The sequence below is a fragment of the Chelonia mydas genome, chromosome 11, assembly GCF_015237465.2.
Source record: "Chelonia mydas isolate rCheMyd1 chromosome 11, rCheMyd1.pri.v2, whole genome shotgun sequence".
In the NCBI taxonomy this organism is placed as follows: domain Eukaryota; kingdom Metazoa; phylum Chordata; order Testudines; family Cheloniidae; genus Chelonia; species Chelonia mydas.
In genome coordinates, this window is record NC_051251.2 from 38,635,004 (window position 1) to 38,654,994 (window position 19,991).

Genomic DNA, 19,991 nt, shown 5'->3' on the forward strand with positions numbered 1-19,991 from the left:
TTTTGTATTATATTTGAAGGTGCTTTAGATGTTTTATTAATTGAGTAGAGATACAGGAAGGCTGTTCCAGATGGCAAGGGTCACCAAAAAGAGTCTTTTACCGACTAGGCTGAGATTCTGTGAAGGGACAGCGCACTTGGTGGAAGTAGGGCAAAACAAAACCTGTATAATGTGCTGAAATATGTTTATGGATTACTTTAAAAACAAGATTAACTTTGGCAATTGGAAATGAAAGGTTAATGGAATTCTTTGAAGATATAATAAAGGAGATGTTTCATTTCTTTGTACGTGTGAGTATGCATTCTACCTATGATAGATTCTGGAATTGTAGAATCATAGAAGATTAGGGTTGGAAGAGACCTCAGGAGACAATTAGGGTTGGAAGAGACCTCAGGAGATCCAACTCCCTGCTCAAAGCAGGACCAACCCCAACTAAATCATCCCAGCCAGGGCTTTGTCAAGCCGGGCCTTCAAAACCTCTAAGAATGGAGGTTCCACTACCTCCGTAGGTAAACCATTCCAGTGCTTCACCGCTCTCCTGCTGAAATAGTTTTTCCTAATATCCAACCGAGACCTCCCACACTGCAACTTGAGACCATTGCTTCTTGTTCTGTCATCTGCCCCTACAGAGAACAGCCCAGCTCTATCCTCTTTGGAACCCCCCCTTCAGGTAGTTGAAGGCTGCCCCTCGTTCTTCTCTTCTGCAGACTAAATAATCCCAGTTCCCTCAGCCTCTCCTCGTAAGTTATGTGCCCCAGCCCCCTAATCATTTTCGTTGCCCTCTGCTGGAATCTCCAGTTAGTCCACATCCTTTCTGTAGTGGGAAGCCCCAAAACTGGATGCGGTACTCCAGACATGGCCTCACAAGTGCCGAGTAGAGGGGAATAATCACTTTCCTCAGTCTGCTGGCAGTGCTCCTACTTATGCAGCCCAAAATGCCATTAGCCTTCTTGGCAACAAGGGCACCCTGCTGACTCATATCTAGCTTCTCATCCATTGTAATGCCCAGGTCCTTTTCTGCAGAACTGTTGCTTAGCAAGTCAGTCCCCAGCCTCTAGCAGTGCATGGGATTCTTCCTTCCTAAGTGCAGGACTCTGCACTTGTCCTTGTTGAACCTCATCAGATTTCTTTTGGCCCAATGCTCCAATTTGTCTACGTCACCCTGGACCCTATCCCTACCCTCCAGCGTATCTGTCTCCCCCCAGTTTAGTGCAATTCGCGAACTTGTTGAGAGTGCAATCCATCCCATCATACAGATCATTAATGTAGATGTTGAACAAAACCAGCCCCAGGACCAACCCGCTTGATACTGGCTGCCAACTAGATATCGAGCCGTTGATCGCTACCTGTTGAGCCCCACGATCTATCCAGCTTTCTATCCACCTTATAGTCCATTCATCCAACCCATATTCTTTTAACTTGCTGGCAAGAATACTGTGGGAGACCATATCAAAAGCTTTGCTAAAGTCAAGGTATATCATGTCCACTGCTTTCCCCAAACCCACAGAGCCAGGTATCTCATCATAGAAGGCAATCAGGTTGGTCAGGCATGACTTGCCCTTGGTGAATCCATGTTGACTGTTCTGAATCATCTTCCTCTCCTCTAAGTGCTTCAAAATGGATTCCTTGAGAACCTGCTCTATGATTTTTCCAGGGACTGAGGTGAGGCTGTAGTTCCCTGGATTCTCCTTCTTCCCTTTTTAAAAGATGGGCGCTATGTTTGCCTTTTTCCAATCATCCGAGACCTCCCTCGATCACCAGGAGTTTTCAAAGATAATGGCCAATGGCTCTGCAATCACATCAGCTAACTTCCTCAGCACCTTCGGATGCATTAGATCCAGACCCATGAATTGTGCCTGTCCAGCTTTTCTAAGTAGTCCTAAACCTGTTCTTTCCTCACTGAGGGCTGCTCACCTCCTCCCCATACTGTGCTCCCAGTGCAGCAGTGTGGGAGCTGACCTTGTCTGTGAAGACCGAGGCAAAAAAAGCCTTTAGTACTTCAGCTTTTTCCATATCATCTGTCACTAGGTTGCCTCCCTATTCAATACAGGTCCCACATTTTCCCTGATATTCTTCTTGTGGCTAACATAGCTGTAGAAACCCTTCTTGTTACCCTTCACATCCCTTGCTAGCTGCAACTCCAATTGTGCTTTGGCCTTCCTGATTACACCCCTGCATGGAAAGCTGAGACTTGTTGAAGCTATGTACAAGGGAGTTCCAATAGTCAAGCTGGAGGCAGTATCAAATATGGCTCAAGAAACTGACATGGATGAGGACTTCGGCAGAAGTGGTTCTTTACCTGTGAAAGCTTATGCCCAAATAAATCTGTTAGTCTTTAAGGTGCTACCGGACAACAAATTCATATGCTGTCATAAGTTCAGGTGTCATCTAGCCCACAGGAAGTACCTGAGGTTCATATTAGGGGCCAAATGAAATAACAGGGTTCTACCTTTTGCACTCTCCATGGCATTGAGAGTTTTCGCCAAGTGCCTGTCACAGGGAAAAGCACATGATGCTGATGGCACAGGGAATAGCAACCAGGGAATCTGTGTCTACCTGTATCTAGATGTGTGCCTGATCAGAGGCGGGTCTCACAAAGAGACTGAAACAGCCCGGATCATGTTTTCTCCCTACTTCGGTCTCCTGGTGAACTAAGGGTATGGCTTCACTACCCGCCGGATCGGTGGGCAACGATAAATCCAGCGGGGATCGATTTATCACGTCTAGTCTAGACACGATAAATTGACCCCTGAGTGCTCCCCTGTCGACTCCTGTACCAGTGCCGCGAGAGGCACAGGCTGAGTCAACGGGGGAATGGCAGCAGTCGACTCACAGCAGTGAAGACACCACGGTAAGTCGATCTAAGTACATCAACTTCAGCTACGTTACATTCACGTAGCTGAAGTTGCATAACTTAGATCGATTTCTCCCCCTTCCCTCCCACCCCCAGTGTAGACCAGGGCTATGAGATGTTGTCTCTTGTACCATCACAGACAACAGAGTTCATAGGAGCTCAACTTGACTCCAGTTTGGTAAATATTTTCATGACAGAGGACAGGTTCCGGTTGCCTCAATCAGTAGAGAATGGCCAGTGCATAAGACCGGTGATGACTGTGCTTGTGTGTCTGGGGCTCCTTGGCCATATGAGTGCGTGCATATATGTGACATCACTTGCCTGACTTTGCTTCCAGCCTCTGTAATATTGGTTGAGCACAGTCTACTCCCCATCCAGGTATCATATGACCAAATAGTTACAGAATCCAGGAATGGTGGCTAGACCCACTGTACATGAGAGAGGATGTGTGTTAGTAAGAATGCAGCTTTTACCAAGATTATGTAGGTGAATCTAACTCTTTGGAAAAATTCCATAGAATTTTTAACATCTATACAGACAAACCTAGGTCGTTGTGCTTAGGTCTATGCATAAAAGGTTTCTGGGCATGCAAATTAGAACAGTTCAGTAACTTTTTAAAATAAATATGTATTTGCTTCCTACTTTAATTAGTGAATAATTTTAAGTACCCTTCTTAGCATGAAAATGTGTTTTTGTTACTAATGATGTTAGTATGCCACAGTAGTACATAGCATCAATTTAATGGACTCCACTTTAAAATGATTGTTACGAGTGCAGAAATTTCTTGGTGACATCTTAATACAGTTCCAACCTCCAAGCATTTTGTTAATAGATAAAAACAGAAACATTATGCAGCTTACTTTTTTTTCTGTGCAGCTTCCAGGCTACTCTGCCATTTCCCCAAGTCTGTTTATTTACTGAGAATATGGTATATGTAATTTGCAGTTTTGTCCAACATAAAATAGCTTTTATATTCTGGTTTAAATTAAAATATGCACACAGAAGAAATTTGCATTCCATCATCTTGTAATAATTGAATATTGAAATGGAATATTCCTAGTTAAAGTAGAGCATGTTGAACAAACTGAACACATTTCTTTAACCTTCTTTAGTTAACAGCAAATCACTGTAAACTTTGCAGGAACAGCTATTAGAAATATTTAACAAAAAAGATACAATATTTAAGTACTAGTCAGGCATCTGTCTAAAGTGGGCTGCAAGACTAAATTCTGCATGTGTTTACTCAACAGGGTATGTCTATACAGCAAAAGCTGTGCATAGGCTATCCTACCTGATCTCGCTTGAATCCAGCTACTGTGGCTAACAGTAGCAGTAAAGACAGCATGGTACAGGCTTCAGAGTGGGTTAGTGAGCAGAGGACGTACCCAGGGTTTGTGCTAGGTTTCTACTATCCGTGCTGAAATCTGCTGTGCTGTGCTGTGCTGTATTCCTTGCTGTTGTTACGTTCACTAGCTGAATTCAGTTGGCTAGTCTGTGCGTGGCTTTTGCTGTGTAGACATACGCACAGAAGCAATGCTATTAAATAGCAACACTCTGTAGTGTATTGCTATTATAGAATGTGTTGTTCTATTTGGAAAACAATATGTTAATACTAAAACCAAACCTAATCAAAATACTTTATGTTCTCAAATATCTGTACTGTGGTGTTGCTTATCAGCAGTATCACAGTTGGATTATTTGGCAACCAGTCTGTTTTAAATTTTATGAATATGTTTTTGTAGTGTTAGTCATGGTCAGAGTCTATTACAGGGAGCTAAGACCTCCCCAGCTATCACTGATTTCCTTGGTGTGGTTTAGGAAGTAGTTAACATTTAAGCTTCAGTTTCCTCACCTGTAAAATGAGGACGCTTATTCCACTGGGGAGATGTGAGAATTAATTAATTTGATTTTGTGTACGGTTATTTGAAAATGGAAATTGCTACATTCAGTATGTGTTGTATTGTTTGTATTACAGTATGATCATTCTCTTTTAGAGTAAATGTGGGTTGACAGAGAATAGGGAATGGTATCTCTTTAAACACAAATCTTTTACAGTTTCCAGAGTGCTTGAAAGCTTGTCCCTTTCATCAAGAGAAGTTCGTCCAATAAAAGATTAAAAACCTCACCTGTCTTGTCTATCTAATATCCTGGGAACAACATGGCTACAACTACACTGCACACTGAAACACAGACACAATCTGATCCTCAGAGGGCTTCCTGTGTTAATACAAATGGCATGACTTTCCATGCTTGTGTTTCAATATTAAATGTGCTCATTTTACAATTCAAATGAATCTTTTAACTGCAACCTTGCAAGCTCAGTTTTGATTGAGAGAGCTCAGAGCTCTTTCTTGTATGTAATCACCAGTAACAGAAGTTCTGCGTATTATTTAGGCCTTCAGTTGCGTTTATATTCCTCATTGTCTTCTAATTATACTCCCATTGATACCTATGCAACAGTATCCCCATTTGGGTTGCCTAGATGTAATTGAATGAAACTTAGTAAACATTTGTATTCATGCACAAGAAAGAATAGAGTCCAGCTTACTCTGTTTTAACAATAGTATGGATTCTGCAGGATTTACAGCAATATATATAATATATATGTCACTAAAGTAAGCAGATACAATTCTGAATATACTCAAGGAGAAGATCTATTGATTAAGAAAGTCATTTTTATATGAGAGAGACAAGGTGGATGGGGTAATATCTTTTATTGGACCAACATCAGTTTGTGAAAGAGACAAGCTTTTCAGCTCCACAGAACTCTTCTTCAGGTCTGTGGAGCTCAAAAGCTTGTCTCTTTTAGCAACAGATTTTGGTGCAGTAAAAGAGTACCTCACATACCTTGTCTTTTTCAGATCCTGGGAGCAACATTGCTACAACAACACTGCAAACAACCATCTTTGTATAGTCACGTTGCAGAGTAAAACTGGCAGTATGATGTCTGATGTAATCTCCTGAGCCTTCTAACCCCCCCCAAATTGCTACTTTTAAAACTTTCTCTTAAAACAAAGTTGTCATGTGATGACATTAGGCTTTGTCATTGCCACTCCATAGCAGTGCAGTGTCATAAAGTTACAATGTTGCATCCATGTCACACAAGAATTTGGGATATTTAATGTCCTACAAACTAATTAGCAAAGCTCAAGTCCTCTTCTTCAAATTAATAATGTCTTCTAATAAATGGTATAGATACTTGTAAATAATTGAATGAACTCTTAAGTGAATTTGTAAACCCTGTTCCAGGCAAACTTCTAAACTATTGTCTCAAATATACCTTTGTCTTGAACTTGACATATTACATAATTTTATCATTTATTTTATTAGGAATGTTAAATATCTTGTGTTCCTTTAATAGTTTTATCATCTTTGGAGTACTCAATTAAATTTATATGGCAATGCCTCTTGACAAATGGGAATTATCAGTGCTTACTCAGTTCTTTCCTAATATGCTGTGATTCTCAGCAGGACATCTTTCAGTCCTTGAAGCAATGCTCCTTAGCACAGGGAAAAAAGTGCACATTTTTAAAGCAAGGTGACACACATTTCCTAACACTCAATCTTCTGAAGCCAGTTAGAAAAATAAATTAGTTTTTACTGGTCTCCTGAGAGCACACATGCTGGGTCAGGGCAAAAGATATTAGTGTGTTAATAGATGCTTTGATGCTAGGGGACCACCTTGACACATAATATTCAGCTGGAGGAATGCTGCCTACAGTTAGCATTGTAAACTGTATTTAGCATGTTTAGACACCTTTAACTAGCTCTTTGATTTCTGAATCTCATGCACCTAAACTCAGGAGAATACAGAATGAAATATAATGTCAGCAAGGGCACCGTTAAATTCTATAATAAAGCACCAGATGTTTATCAAATTGGTTAAAGTTTGTACTAGGAGGAAGTGTATGTTGGGATTTTGTTAGCTTGGGGCACTCAGTTATGTTGATACAGGGCCAAACCCTGAGTGGTGCTGAGCAACCCCAGCTCCCGTTGAAATGCATGGGAATAGTGGATGCTTTGCACCACCGAGGATATCAGTCACAGATTTAAATGCTTTCTTTGTCCCTCAGTAATATTTAGTGTTAACTTTATTTCCTATAGCTACACAGGGGTATAGTCAATTTATTTAATAATTTTGGATACACAGAAATCTGAGGACATGATGGAACCCTTTAAAAAAATCACAAGAACTTTCTAGTTGGTGATAATCAGAGAATCCCCCATAGTTCTAAAGCAGCCCTCCTATACTGTATTGCTGGATGGTTCTATCACTAGCACCTCTCTGAAGTACTTTGACTATCTTCTAGGCATAGACTGTGTTGAAATGACACTAGATTTCAGGAAAACAGACAAAAGTTTTGTGTGCAAGCTGAACTATGTAGCTGTTATGTTGACTTAATAAGGTTGGCATGTTTTCCAGAGCTAGAAGTGCAGAGAAGTTGGCATCAGAAAGTAATGTACTGAAATTTCACTTTGATATTTCACTCCCAAACCATGGCATGAAGGAAACCTGACACAGTTTCCAGCAATTCCAAACGAATTGTGTGGTATAGAAAAGATAGACATTTTCAGCTCATCTTGAGGATGAACTGCAAAGGAAGAGGAAAATATTCTCTTTAAGTGTTATGACTTTTAAGGGAGGCCTAATATTGATTTTTAAAGAATTTTTTATTTTATTTGAGAAATTTTATATCTTTTCTACTTATTCTTTTCTGAATCTCCGAATGATTGACTGGAGAACTACTAGGTTTATGACCTTAGAGAAATCATGCAAGAAAAACATGATTGACTGAGATGGGGCATTATCATCATGCTGACCATTATCATCTCATTGTTACCTTGTTCTTCCTGTTTTTGTTTTATTCACCTGCTGTTTTGTCTACACTGCCACTTTACAGTGCTGAAACTTTCTCACTCAGGGGTGTGAAAAAACACCCCCCTGAGTGCTGCAAGTTTCAGCGCTGTAAAGTAGTAGTGTAGACAGTGCACCAGCCCTGGGAGCCACCCCCCTCATGGGGGTGGGTTTTTTACGGTGCCGGGAGAGCTCTTGTTGACATTGCTAGTGACGGCATACACTTAGGAACCATTCCTACAAAGACTTAAGCAGGTGCCTAACTTTCTTTGTGAGTAATCTCCTTGATTTCAGTGGAACCCCATCAAAGTTAAGCATGCGTATAAGTCTTTGGAGGATTGATGCCTTAAACTGAGTATAATATAGACAGTGTCCAAGTTTGTGTGTGTTAGTTTTGACCGGAAATACATATACAGTACTAATATTTTTCAACTGTGTGGAGATATACAATATTCAGAAAAGGGATGTGATAATTCCAGGCTTTCTGAATTTCTTGAATATCGAATGTGGTTATCAGTATCTGCTGGATACTGAATCTCAGTCAGTACTGAAAGTCTCATAAGGAGAAAGCACTGAGATGTTTCTCTAGGGCTAGGAAAGATGTGGCCCTGCAATACCTCTTGAGCCAAACTGGATGTAGGCAGAGAGTAAAAGGACTCTGGAGAATGAGTAGGATGAGCCAGGAAGTGTGGGTAGGGGTGTTTGCCTGTCTCTCTCTCTCAAACTGGGGAAGAATAGCAAGAGTGAGCCAGACAGCAGAAATGTGTGAGTGAGGTCTTCGGGGCAAGGGAAAGTACAGAACAGACCATATAATTCTTATGCCAAGAGAAATATTTCCAGATTCAAAATTAAGGTAATTTAAAAAAATACAAAATACCTTTTTCCTAACTGTCAATAGCTGATAATTTTTTTGTTTTCTCTGCTAGAATAACTTAACCTCTTCTTTTTCCCTTGTCTCCCTCCCTTGTCTTATTCATTTTCTCCAACTTGGCTTCCTAACATCCCCATCTTTGTAGTGCCTCTGTGCAGGGGTGCTTAAAAAATTCCAACAAACTAACCCCAAGTACCGCTGGTCTTAAGCATCAGCTGCTTTCTTATTGAAGTGACACCTGTCAGCCAGGAGTGGCTCTTGCCTAACAGCACTGGAGAAGCTGAGAAACCTGTTGGATGTAGGTGGCAAAAATGTCAGGGGAAGAAGGTTTAAATAACTGGAAAAGAAGGGCCTGCAAGCAAGGGCAAGGAGAAGGAAGGTTTTAGGTGAGCAGAGTGAATGAGTTTGAAAGGAGTAGGGAGAACAATAAAACATCTACCAGAGAACTGTTGACAGAAGGGAAGAAAAACAAGAGATGTACTGAGATGGTGTTGAAAACCTGCATTTTGACTGAACAGTAAGTTACATGTTTTGGTGTCAGTGATAGCATGCTTCAATAAACAAAAGGATTCCCAAATAGTCGTGTGCAAGGATAGAATCATGACTATATTAGATCAGTCAAAACACAGAAGTTCCTGATGCCATTTTATTATGAGATTTTAAAAACATTGATTTTTTTTCCATTCTGAATTACATTCTGACAAGAGAGCCGTTTTCATCCTTTCCACAAATTGAAAAACTTTACCGTGACAACAGAAAACATATGGCTGGGGCTATATTAAAATAATATGATTAAAGGCTAACCTTTTTAATTACCAGGACTGGATTTTAGAATTCTGTGCAATTGATCTGTACACAGGTCCATGATGCTGCAGTCCTGGAATTTGTCTTAGAATCTATAACCTAAACTGCCTCTAAAAGAATCTTTTGCCCTTAATTACATTTCTAGACATTTACATTTCCAAATGTGAACCAAATGTAAACTGCTGCTGTGTTGTCTGCCTGAGGCTGCAGAGAGCCTGAATCCAAATGCTCTGAGATGTTTGCACTGTTCAGTTTAATCAACCATTTTTAGCTACTTCATTTTAGCAAAACCATCTAGCTAATATGCTTATCCATGACTGTTGGTTGCAGTGGAGGCAGTAAGTTCTTGTCAAAGGTTGCTGGCCTAGGGAACTGCGCGATCAAGCATAAACAAAAATATCATCTCTGACCTTGCACTAGAAGGAGAGCAGGGGTGAGATGCATTTCTTGTCAATTGCCAAAAGCACAATCACCTTTTGGTTGGTTCCTGCTTCACACAATTTCCCTCCTGGGTGTTAATATCCTTAAATGTCACCTTCACAGCTGCCAAGACCTCCAGCTTTTCATCAGCAACTACTACAGTGCGTATATGTTTAAAAAAAAAAAAAAAAAGCTGATGCAAACTGAAAACATGGAGGTGTACCCTAGCACTTGAATATAAAAATAAACCAAGGAATATGTAACTTAATTTTATTAATAAACTACAAGGGTGTGTTAGATGTTTCATGTTACAGACTCCTTCCCTAAAGAATTTATGACTAGTTATGATCAGAGGTGAAATTTGGTGAGCACCTAAGGTTTTATTTCTTCTTTTCTCCGTGCTCTCCTTATTTGTTCTTCTTTGTCCTATCTTTAGCTTGTATTTATTTGTTGTATTGAATATAAAGTACTTGGGTTTTTTAAATTTACTTGAAGCTACTGCAAAATGTCCAGTTTGCCATAGAATTCAGCACTGGAATGCTACAGAGAACAATGCTGTCTTGCCTATACATACAGAATTCAAGACAAGATTTCTTTGTCCTGTGGGAGGAATATTTTTATTTTTGTCTGGTTAGAACATAAATATATTTTTTCATATTCAGAATAGGATGAAGAAGCCCCTTTAAACAGCTTGGAGTTGAGAAGCAAATTATTTATAATCGCATTTTCCCCCTTAAATCATTGTTTTTCCTTCCTTCCTTGTTGTTAGAAAGTGCTTTTCAAAGGGAGGAAGGGTAAACTGCCTTAGGGCTTGACACCAGTATCTCTTTGCAAACGGCTTGCAAAAATTTCCGTTGCTCAGAAAGAGCAAATTGCCCCTAGCCTACAAACTAACCATATTATCTTCTTGATATGTGCAGTCAGTGCCATTCTAGTTGGTGAATGATTCAAACCCTGTAGCAAATGTTTTCACTATTGGGTTAACAATGCAGTTTGCTATATGAGAAACAAACAATGGCTTCAGAGTTAAATTAAAAGGAGTACTTGTGGCACCTTAGAGACTAACCAATTTATTTGAGCATAAGCTTTCGTGAGCTACAGCTCACTTACTTTCTGTCCTTGGAAATGTATTTCAGTTAATTTGGTACAGCTTACCTTGTTTCAATGAAGTCTTGTTGATGGTAATAGGAGATATTTTATGCTTAATATATTACAGGCACCCAAAGAAAATGATGTTGAATATAAAGAATAATTTTCAGATTTAAAAGTACCTAGACACTTGCTTTTTATGTAGCCAACATTGTTTTAATACCATCCTAGAAGCTAGAAAATGTCAGTTCACATATTTTTAAAATTATTCAAAGCTAAGATTCTCTATATATTTCTTCTTTACAGCACTTTACAGTCATTGACTAGTATAAAGGATTTGGGTAAGGAGGCACAGCACTTCAACAAAAACTCCAAATAAATAACTACTTAAAACTTTTTAAACAAAATATAGTCAGTGAACATACAGTTCATCAACTCACTTCAACAGGAGTAGCTACTACTAAAAGGAAATAACCAAACCATTGCTCACCTTACAATATAAGCCTTGTGAAGTTATACAACTGTGGTTCCATGGAAGAAGGAATGAATTACCTAGATCCCATCTAATTCACTAATGATCTTCAACTCCTCAACTACAGCTAAAAAATGATAGGAAGGAAAAGAGAACATCACTGGTAGAATTAAAATAAAATTACCTAAATACTAGAGAGACAAACCAGTCAACTCAATTGAATATTATATAAAAAAAAATTATAAATGTCTAACAAGGCATGAATAACTTATGACAGACTACACAAGACATTTCTGCATTATTATTTTCACTATTTATACGTTAAAACAAATAGGTATGGTGTCAAAAAGTATACTGAATATTAAACTTGCATATAAATTCCATCTGTCGTAAAACCCTGAATTTTATTGCATCTGAGTGAACGACCAGAATGGATAACTGAAATCCAAGTACTTCTGAACCGTTTGAGTACCACAGTCCTTATTGCACATTCATAAGATATAGTAGTAACATGTTTTGGCGGTAGGGGTGTGGGGAGGAATCTCTATCGATCTCCAGTGTCTTGAGTGAGAAACGTGGTTGTCTGGATGCAGCACAAGTTCAGCTGGGAGCATGTGATTAGAATTAAGGTAGTGAGAGGGTAGATTGCTCAATAGAGAGGAAGTGGGAAAACGGGAAGGCTGGGACAAGAAGGAACATAGGAATATGCACCCCACTTATTGCCAGGCATCCTAAACCTCCTTCACCGCTAGTGATATGGCTCTTTTCAGTTCACCGTCAGCATCCTGTTCCAGTCATGCACCCTGTGCCCATCCTCTTTCCAGTTGCAAAACTCTATTCTGTGATATAAGCCACAGCCTGAATTTGCTCTTCCAAACTACCAAAATCCTTTCAGTTCTCCTAATCCCCCTCAGAATATTCTTCTAACCCTCCTTTCTACCAAACAAGTTACACTTTCCTCCTCCCTATGTTTATTTTAAGATTGTGGTCCCAGGTTTGTTACTATACTGTCATCTTATAACAGTATTGTAAAGCCAGAAGTTGATGGTATACTTTAAAAAATGCCCTTCTGGCATAGACCCAAAATTACTTTTATCTGGTTAGTTAACTGCAAAAGACATGCTTAATTACCTGCAACTACTGTGTCACCAATAAATACACTTCTCTTTTCTTCAAATGTAAATATGTGTAACCTGGGTTAATTCTTTGGAGTTTTAGGCTAATGGAACAGTATTTGTGAATTTTGTTCTTGGACAGTGCAGTCTCAGAAACCATAAGTACAGTGTGTGGAGCTTACATAGATGATGCTTTTTTAGCAGAAAACTTGACTTCAGCTCAGAGGCTAACTGGGACAATTAATTTAGCCTGAACCAGCAATCTTAAGTACGGTCTTGTCTGTTTAAACAAAAATCTTGTCTTGGTTTAATGATTACTATTGAGGTTTTGTATCCTCACCCGTTTTTCCTTCAGTGTCAGTCAGGAAATTGCCTTCTCATTTGAATAGTAAGTAGTCTTCTGGATTCAAAGATGTAGCCCCATTGTATTTAATTCTTTTTTATTTTATTTTATTTTTTTAAATAGTGGCTAAAAGAGCCCTGCATCACATCTAAAAGTTTGTGGAGTAAGCCTACTTTTGGTCATTTGCATTCTTAAATCCAGGCAAATGTGTTTTTGATCCTGTTCCCCACATGCAATGTAGAAGTAAGAAACAATGTTGGCACACATCACCGTGTCTTGAAGCTGTGGCTCTGAAATTTTTTAAAGTAATATCTATATTTTACATTTGAAATTTATGCTAGTTTTATTTTCATTTTTTAAAGACAAATTTTATTGAGAAATAGATTATCATAGTGTGGATACAAGTACCAGATGTTGACACTTGTCCCTGCAAGCAACTGTAAAATGAGCGAATCCTGGAGTAAAATATTTTTGTTATGTTCATGCAATGTGGAAATATATATATATTTTTCAATAATCTGCCTGAACCCTGACATCCAAATTGTGCACTAATTCATCTGGCTGATTTTTGTGGTAATCGGAGGGAAGCAGAGCCTAAATAAATCAAATGCATAACTTTTTTTGTGTTACAGTATATTGCTGAAAATTGTTGAACAAATACTGCTAAATCTAAACTATTTTAATTTCCTGTTTATATTAAAAATTGCATGTTAGGGAATTGAGAACTTTGAAGGAAGTAATAAAAGGCGAAAATGCTCTCATATTAGATAGCCTTATGCGGTTTTAATTCACTGGAAGAGTTAAAAATGAAGAGACAAGGCTGACCATTTCTCAGAAACTGGGGCAATCGAAATTGCATCCGTCATCATGACTGACAAGCAGAATGCAATAAGTGTCTTGAAAAGTGTTAGCTGAAAAGGCAAAAAACCTGCTTACACCAAACTAACACAGAGGTTGGTAGCACACATTATACAAGAGTTGTGAACAATATAGGTTACATCTGGGATGTGCCAGTATGTGCTGTATTGAAAGTGATATTTTTTTTAAAGCTGACAGTATTGAGAAAGCAGGAACACTTCGCTTATTTCCTTTCCACACACCTCTGGCTTTAAGAGATGAGGGATATTGTAAAACAATGACAACAAAAAGAATCTAAAATAACCCCAAAGCCCTGGCCAGTCAGCCATTGTTTAGAGTGGCACTGAAAATATTGAAAATTAAAAATAACTTTAGTGTTGCTGTTTCCCCCTTATGATAACAGATGTCACACACACTTTCTCTGATAGCTAATGTATAATGGAGTACTTTGAATTTCAGAGTGGGGGGAAAAATATTTGAAATTTATATAGTTTGCTTTTCATTTCATCAGGCTGCCACTAGATGGTGATAAATGTTTGCACAATTTTAATAACCATAGGCTAATAAGGATAGCAGGGAAACTGTTTTTCATAAAGTGATTTAGCTTTCTGCTAATATATGGAAAAATCATATTGCAATGATATTCATTAAGTGCACATACAAATTAATAATCAGCATATTGTGGTCTCCTTTCCCATTGTAATTTTAGCTCCCAACAACTTAAAATATCTTCCTTTTGTGACAATTGATGATTTATTTTTATACAGTAGGTGTTTTAAGCTGCATTTAGAGTTGGAAATGTTTATACTATTTTTTGTATAAATTAGAGATAAATGGGAAGTGAGCTACTTTCACACCACACTCTTTATGGACATTTGATAAATATCTGACTTATGAATTGGTGTACTGGGTATTATGACAATAAACACCAGTTCTGAATGTGCTATTCTGTTTCTCAGGGTGGTGCTTGGTGACTGACAGTGTTGTGATTTCACTTACGGATGTGCTATTTTCACCTCTTCCTCTAGCAAAGTTCTAAAATACAACTGCTGTTGGGAGGATTATCATATCCTCAGCTTTCCTGGAGGAAAGTGGTTACCTCTATGTTCGCTGATAACCGTTTGTGTGATATCCCAAATCGTGTCAAGAAGGTCCGTCTGTTGTATGAAGTAAATATTATTGCATACTTCACACAGTCTTCACTCTGAGAGAGTCCCTTTTAAAGAAACAAATAACCAGATACTGAATATTATTATATCTGTTCGTGATCTAAACAAATCTATAATCTTCGCAATAACTTCCAAGTCTGTAGTCTATGGAAATTCATAGATTTTCAGCAAGGAAATTCAGATATTTAAGTTTAAGTAAAAAGTAATACAGAGTCATTTCAGAATACAGGAATCATGAGCCTTCCTTTTGTACTTCAGAAACTTTCATGATACATCCATCAAAAAGATGAAGAAGGGAAGAAAACCATCCTGGAAATCAATAGAACTGGGGGCATAATTTACAAATGAACAGAAAGGTCGTTTGATAATTATAAGAATGATTTCAATGATTACATTATGTGACTAGACTAAATATAATTTTTATCATTATTTTGCTGCTAAAGAAATGGTACAGCCAAATTAATATAAACACCTCAGGTGGAACTGCTGTGTTCAAGAATATAAATATTGAAGGTTATCATTTTCATTTAACATTAAAATGAATGATTGTGGAATGAATACCTATTAAAGTAATATTTTGGAAATGATGGTTTTTTCCATCCTGTAACTTGTATTGATTTTAGTGCTGTTAGAAAGCCGCCTTAATGAAAATGGTTTTATTGCTGTTTACGCTTCTAAGCAATCCTATTCTAAATACTGATATTTCTAAATATGTGTGCCTAAAGCAAGATATGTAAACTTCACTTGCATTCTGTATTTACATGTTGTGAATTTTCTCACCTGAGAGAGGAGACTGGTCCTGGGCTAAAATAGTTTGAGTGCTTCTTGGAGGGATGCACCCAATGAGCAGTGATGGGAAATTACACCTTCACAACTGGGCCTCTGACTTATGGAGTCCCACAGGGACTGATTCTCTCTCCAGTCCTCTCAACATCTGCATGCATCCACTAAAGGGACTGACACGGACTAACATGCCAGCAGTATGCAGATGACACACACCTCTGCCTATTCTTTATCCGTGCGACCATACCATTACCATCAAGTTGACCACAGGAACTTATAACCATCACACCATAACCACCACTGCCTTCTACTCTAAGTGCCAGGCACTCTTCTATGACCTTGATTTCTCTAACAAACATAGAAATATGTAAATGTGTGTGTTGTGTGTGTACATTATAATATATTTTGAAAAAGTAAAAGAAAAGAAAAAACGCTGCACTGCACGTGTTTCCTTCTACTGGCAAGAAAATGAGAGAATGTGACATGTGACAGATGTTAGTTACGCTACTGGAAGGCTCAGATACTATAGCATTGAGCATGGTGTAGGAACCCAAGAAACTTTATAGATTAGAATACTGTATGAAAGCAGGATCAGTATGCTATTTTTAAACGTTTATAAATACTTATATTAAAACCATGTTTTTAAACCTTACTCCAAGCAAAAGCTTCTTCAGTAAGGACTTTTTAGATGCCAACTGTCAACTTCATATTCGGCTGTTTTTGCTGAATGGTTAACTTTTCTTTTACAATGCAAAAGTGTGTTGTGTTTTGTTTTTGTTTTACTTTCCATAACTCAAAAATGACTTCAGACATCCACCATCATCTGTGGGAAGAGACTAAGCATGGAAAATGCAGTCCAAATCTGAATTTCATGAGAAAGTTACGAGCAAGTGAAAACAGAGTTATGGTGAAAACTGTCTTGCAACCTTTACTATAATAGACACTATTCGTGACCACTGTCATACTTCAGACATTTCAGTTGAGTGGCCTGCACTAATACTTAGAATGCAAAAAGACAGTTTTGTTTTTGTTTATTGCTTGATGGTGGATAGTTCACTGTCCTTGGAGCACTTTTAAATAATAAATATTTCTGTTTTTAAGCAGTATCTGTTGAAAAATGTAGCTTGTAATTTTTGCAGATATGCTTGTTTCACCTTCTGTTACACAGATCCACTGTACTCAGTAGGCCACTGAGAATATTGTTAAACTCTGAAAATAGCTCTCTTCAATCTGTGATCAGCGAAAGGACTTGACGTTACTGAGGGAGAGGGGAGGAAGGTTAGAATAATCATCAGGCCTCCATTTGAGTTCCAGAGATATACAAGGAAAACCAAAGAGGCAGCCAGGTTTTGGCTTATTGAAAATCTCATCAACACTCTCTGTAAAAATGCTTTCTTCCTCATGACTTAAAAAATTTTGTTGTACAATGACTAGATCAGCAATTCCATATTTCAGTAAGGAAGATTAAAGTCCAGGTTAGTTTTAGCTTTAAAGATTTTTGAAACAATTCATAGCCATGTTTTTGCAAACTTGTTCCGTTTAAGGAAGAATTTCATGCTGTCCTTCAAATAGTGTCAGTACAAGTTTGCTCTTCTGGGTGCATGTGAGCCCTTTACATTGAAGTTTGAATCCTCTAGAAGATTAATGACTATTGAAGCAGCATTCATGGTTCTGTGCAGTAGTAAATGTTCAGTGCAAGATGTTAAGATGCTGTTTTCTCAAGACCTCTCTCTTTTATTTTTCCCCCCTTTCCAGTCTATGGAGAAATGAGTTCAGAATTCTCTCTGCTTCTCCTGCTATTACGTTTGGCTGTTTTTATTTTCCAATTTCAAAACTCCAGCTCTCGTTTGTATAGAGTTAGCGTTGTTAATTTACTGAAATGTTGGAGTTGGAGGTGCGTTGTTGTCTCAGTCCTGTTGATGTCATCAGGTCCAGTTGGTCTTTGCTTTCATTTAGAGTCCCTGTGTGAGATTCAGTGCTGCACATCTAAGAGGTGCAGTACAAAACTAGCTGCCCAGGGACTGGCTAAAGTGGCTTTACGTCAGCTTTGTGCCCTCCCAATAATGGGCTGCTTTGGGACCTCAAGAAACTTTCAGCTGACCTTAGATAGCCCTGGGAGCTGCCTGATGGGCAGTAGCGCTGCATGGAATCTCCACTGCTCTGCGTGATCCTGCCCTGCCCTGAACATGCGCCTCCTGCTCCCAGCTTGAAATGGTGTCCATATAAGGCAGCCTTATAGCTGTCATAAGCAGTGTCTGTGCCAGCTGCAGCCAGGGCTTTTTGGCCCCCTTTATGCTGCTCTGGCCCTTTTAGCTTGCGTAAAGGGGCTGGAGCAGGTGTGAAGATCTCTCCCCCTCTGTAAATCCATCTCCCATGGCCGAGTCCAGTTAAAAACAAAACAGAAAAAAACTCTGTGTTTCAACTGTGCCCATCTTGTAAGGGCAAGATGTGGATCACAAACACCCTGAAGCAACTGGTATAGGGTCGCCTGCCTGGGAGATACTCAATCTTCACTTTTAAGCCAGTAAGGATTATCAGTTCTATTTTTAGTCCTCCTATTTAGAGGAGACACTGAGAGCCTCTGACAGATTTTGGCTCTCTGGTTTTGGCCTTAAGCCTAGTCAGATTTAATCTATTAGACATATCAATGAATCATATTCCTGTCCAAGGATTTTTTTTGTCCAGACTTCTGACAGTCAAAAGGTTCCTTTTAAAAAAAAAAAATAATGGCCATACTTTTCTACGTGTGTGTGAAACTCCACTTGTATTTAGTTAATAAATTGATAACAAGTCACTAGGAGAGATTTCACTGTCTATATCAATAAAAACTCCAGGCAAGATTTTCAAACCTAGGAGCTTGGAGGTATAGTAGACTCCTAATTTCATATTTAGGCATCTAAATAAGTGGCCTGACTTTCAGAAGTGCTGAGCACCTGCAAATCCCACAGTGGGAATTGCGTGTGCTGAACATCTTTGAAAATCAGGCTTTTATATAGGTGCCTAAAATTAGGCACGTAAGTTTTAAATGTTTTGATTTATATCCCGAAAAGCAATAATATCCACTAAGAGAGTCTGTGAAATCCAGATCCTGATGTCTGTCACTCTTTACATAGTGTTGCATAGCAGCAAATGGTTTTATGACTGCACCTCCATATTTTTACATTTGGTCTTCTCTACATTCCATCTGAACCTATATTTACATGTATTTCCCCTTAAATTACATTTGTTACTGGAGAAAGCCACATTGAACAGCTTAGATGTTAAAAGGCCCCAAATTATCTTGATAAAAGCTTAAATATTTTCTAAACTACCTATTTGTTTGTGATGTATGAAGACAATCTGGGGGAACGTCAAACTTTTATACAAACCAGTTATGCCCTTGCAGGTTTATCAGTGCCCACTGACTCTAAAGCAATTTCTGCAGCTCTTCTTGGGTATGTGTGCATCCCTGAGATATGCCAGGCTGCTACCTGGAGGTGCATTCACGCACGTACAAACACTTCACAGATCAGTCCTGATACCTTTATTTAACTAGTTCTCCTCTGCTCCGCCTCCTTAAAGTGTTTTTATTGCTGATTTCCCACGATCTTCTGAATTTATTCTGACACTAATTAGAGATAGAAGAGGTTACTTACCAGTAACTGATTTCAATGGATATGGATACACACTCATCACCCTTCATCGCTGCTCTTCAGAATTTTTTATGTAGAATCTAAGTAGGTGGAAGAAACCGGCATCTCAGAGCTAAGGCTTCTTTATAAGTCTGAAGTGAAACTTCAGTTCTGTGAGGGAGTATTCTTTGCTTTTCTACAGTGTTTTGGCTCTAGTGCACAGTCTGCATGTGCACCCATTCTACTTGAAGTATCAGGGTTAGTTGTAAGTAGTCGTCTGTGTTTTTTGATGATTCCTGTCTGGGAATAGGATTAATGACATTTTATCTGGATCCATATGCAAGATGTTTGTTGCATCCTAATTATTCCATAACTTGTCTGTTTTTCTTAGAATCGCCAGATGCTGATATTGCTATGGAGATAGCCACATCAGAACAGCATGTTTCTGAGGCTGTGTATGATTGTGTTATTTGTGGACAGAGTGGCCCTTCCACTGAAGATCGACCTACAGGACTAGTTGTGCTTTTACAAGCCTCTTCAGGTATGAAAAGGGGATTATTGGAAGAGCCAGTGTTCCAGGAGTCCTTGACAACATAAACCCTATGTTGTTAAGGTGCCCCATGGAGCCTGGGCAAGGGGATGAGGGAGACATGCTTCCATATGGATGGTCCTTGCATCATGCAGATCTGTAGGTTTAAAGAGCTAAACACATAGCCGCTTCTGTGGGGCTGGAGATGAGAAGGAGGC

General features: G+C 38.8%; 1 protein-coding gene across 4 annotated transcripts in view; it reads left to right on the top strand.

Moving 5' to 3' along the window:
- The window catches only part of UBR3 (ubiquitin protein ligase E3 component n-recognin 3), a 212,564-nt gene that overhangs the window by 113,669 nt on the left and 78,904 nt on the right, over positions 1-19,991 (top strand). For all 4 annotated transcript variants that reach the window (XM_037912164.2, XM_037912165.2, XM_037912166.2 and 1 more), the window contains one exon: positions 19,636-19,785. In XM_037912164.2, the coding sequence (XP_037768092.1) occupies positions 19,636-19,785 (150 nt within the window). The remainder of the gene's footprint in view (positions 1-19,635; positions 19,786-19,991) is intronic.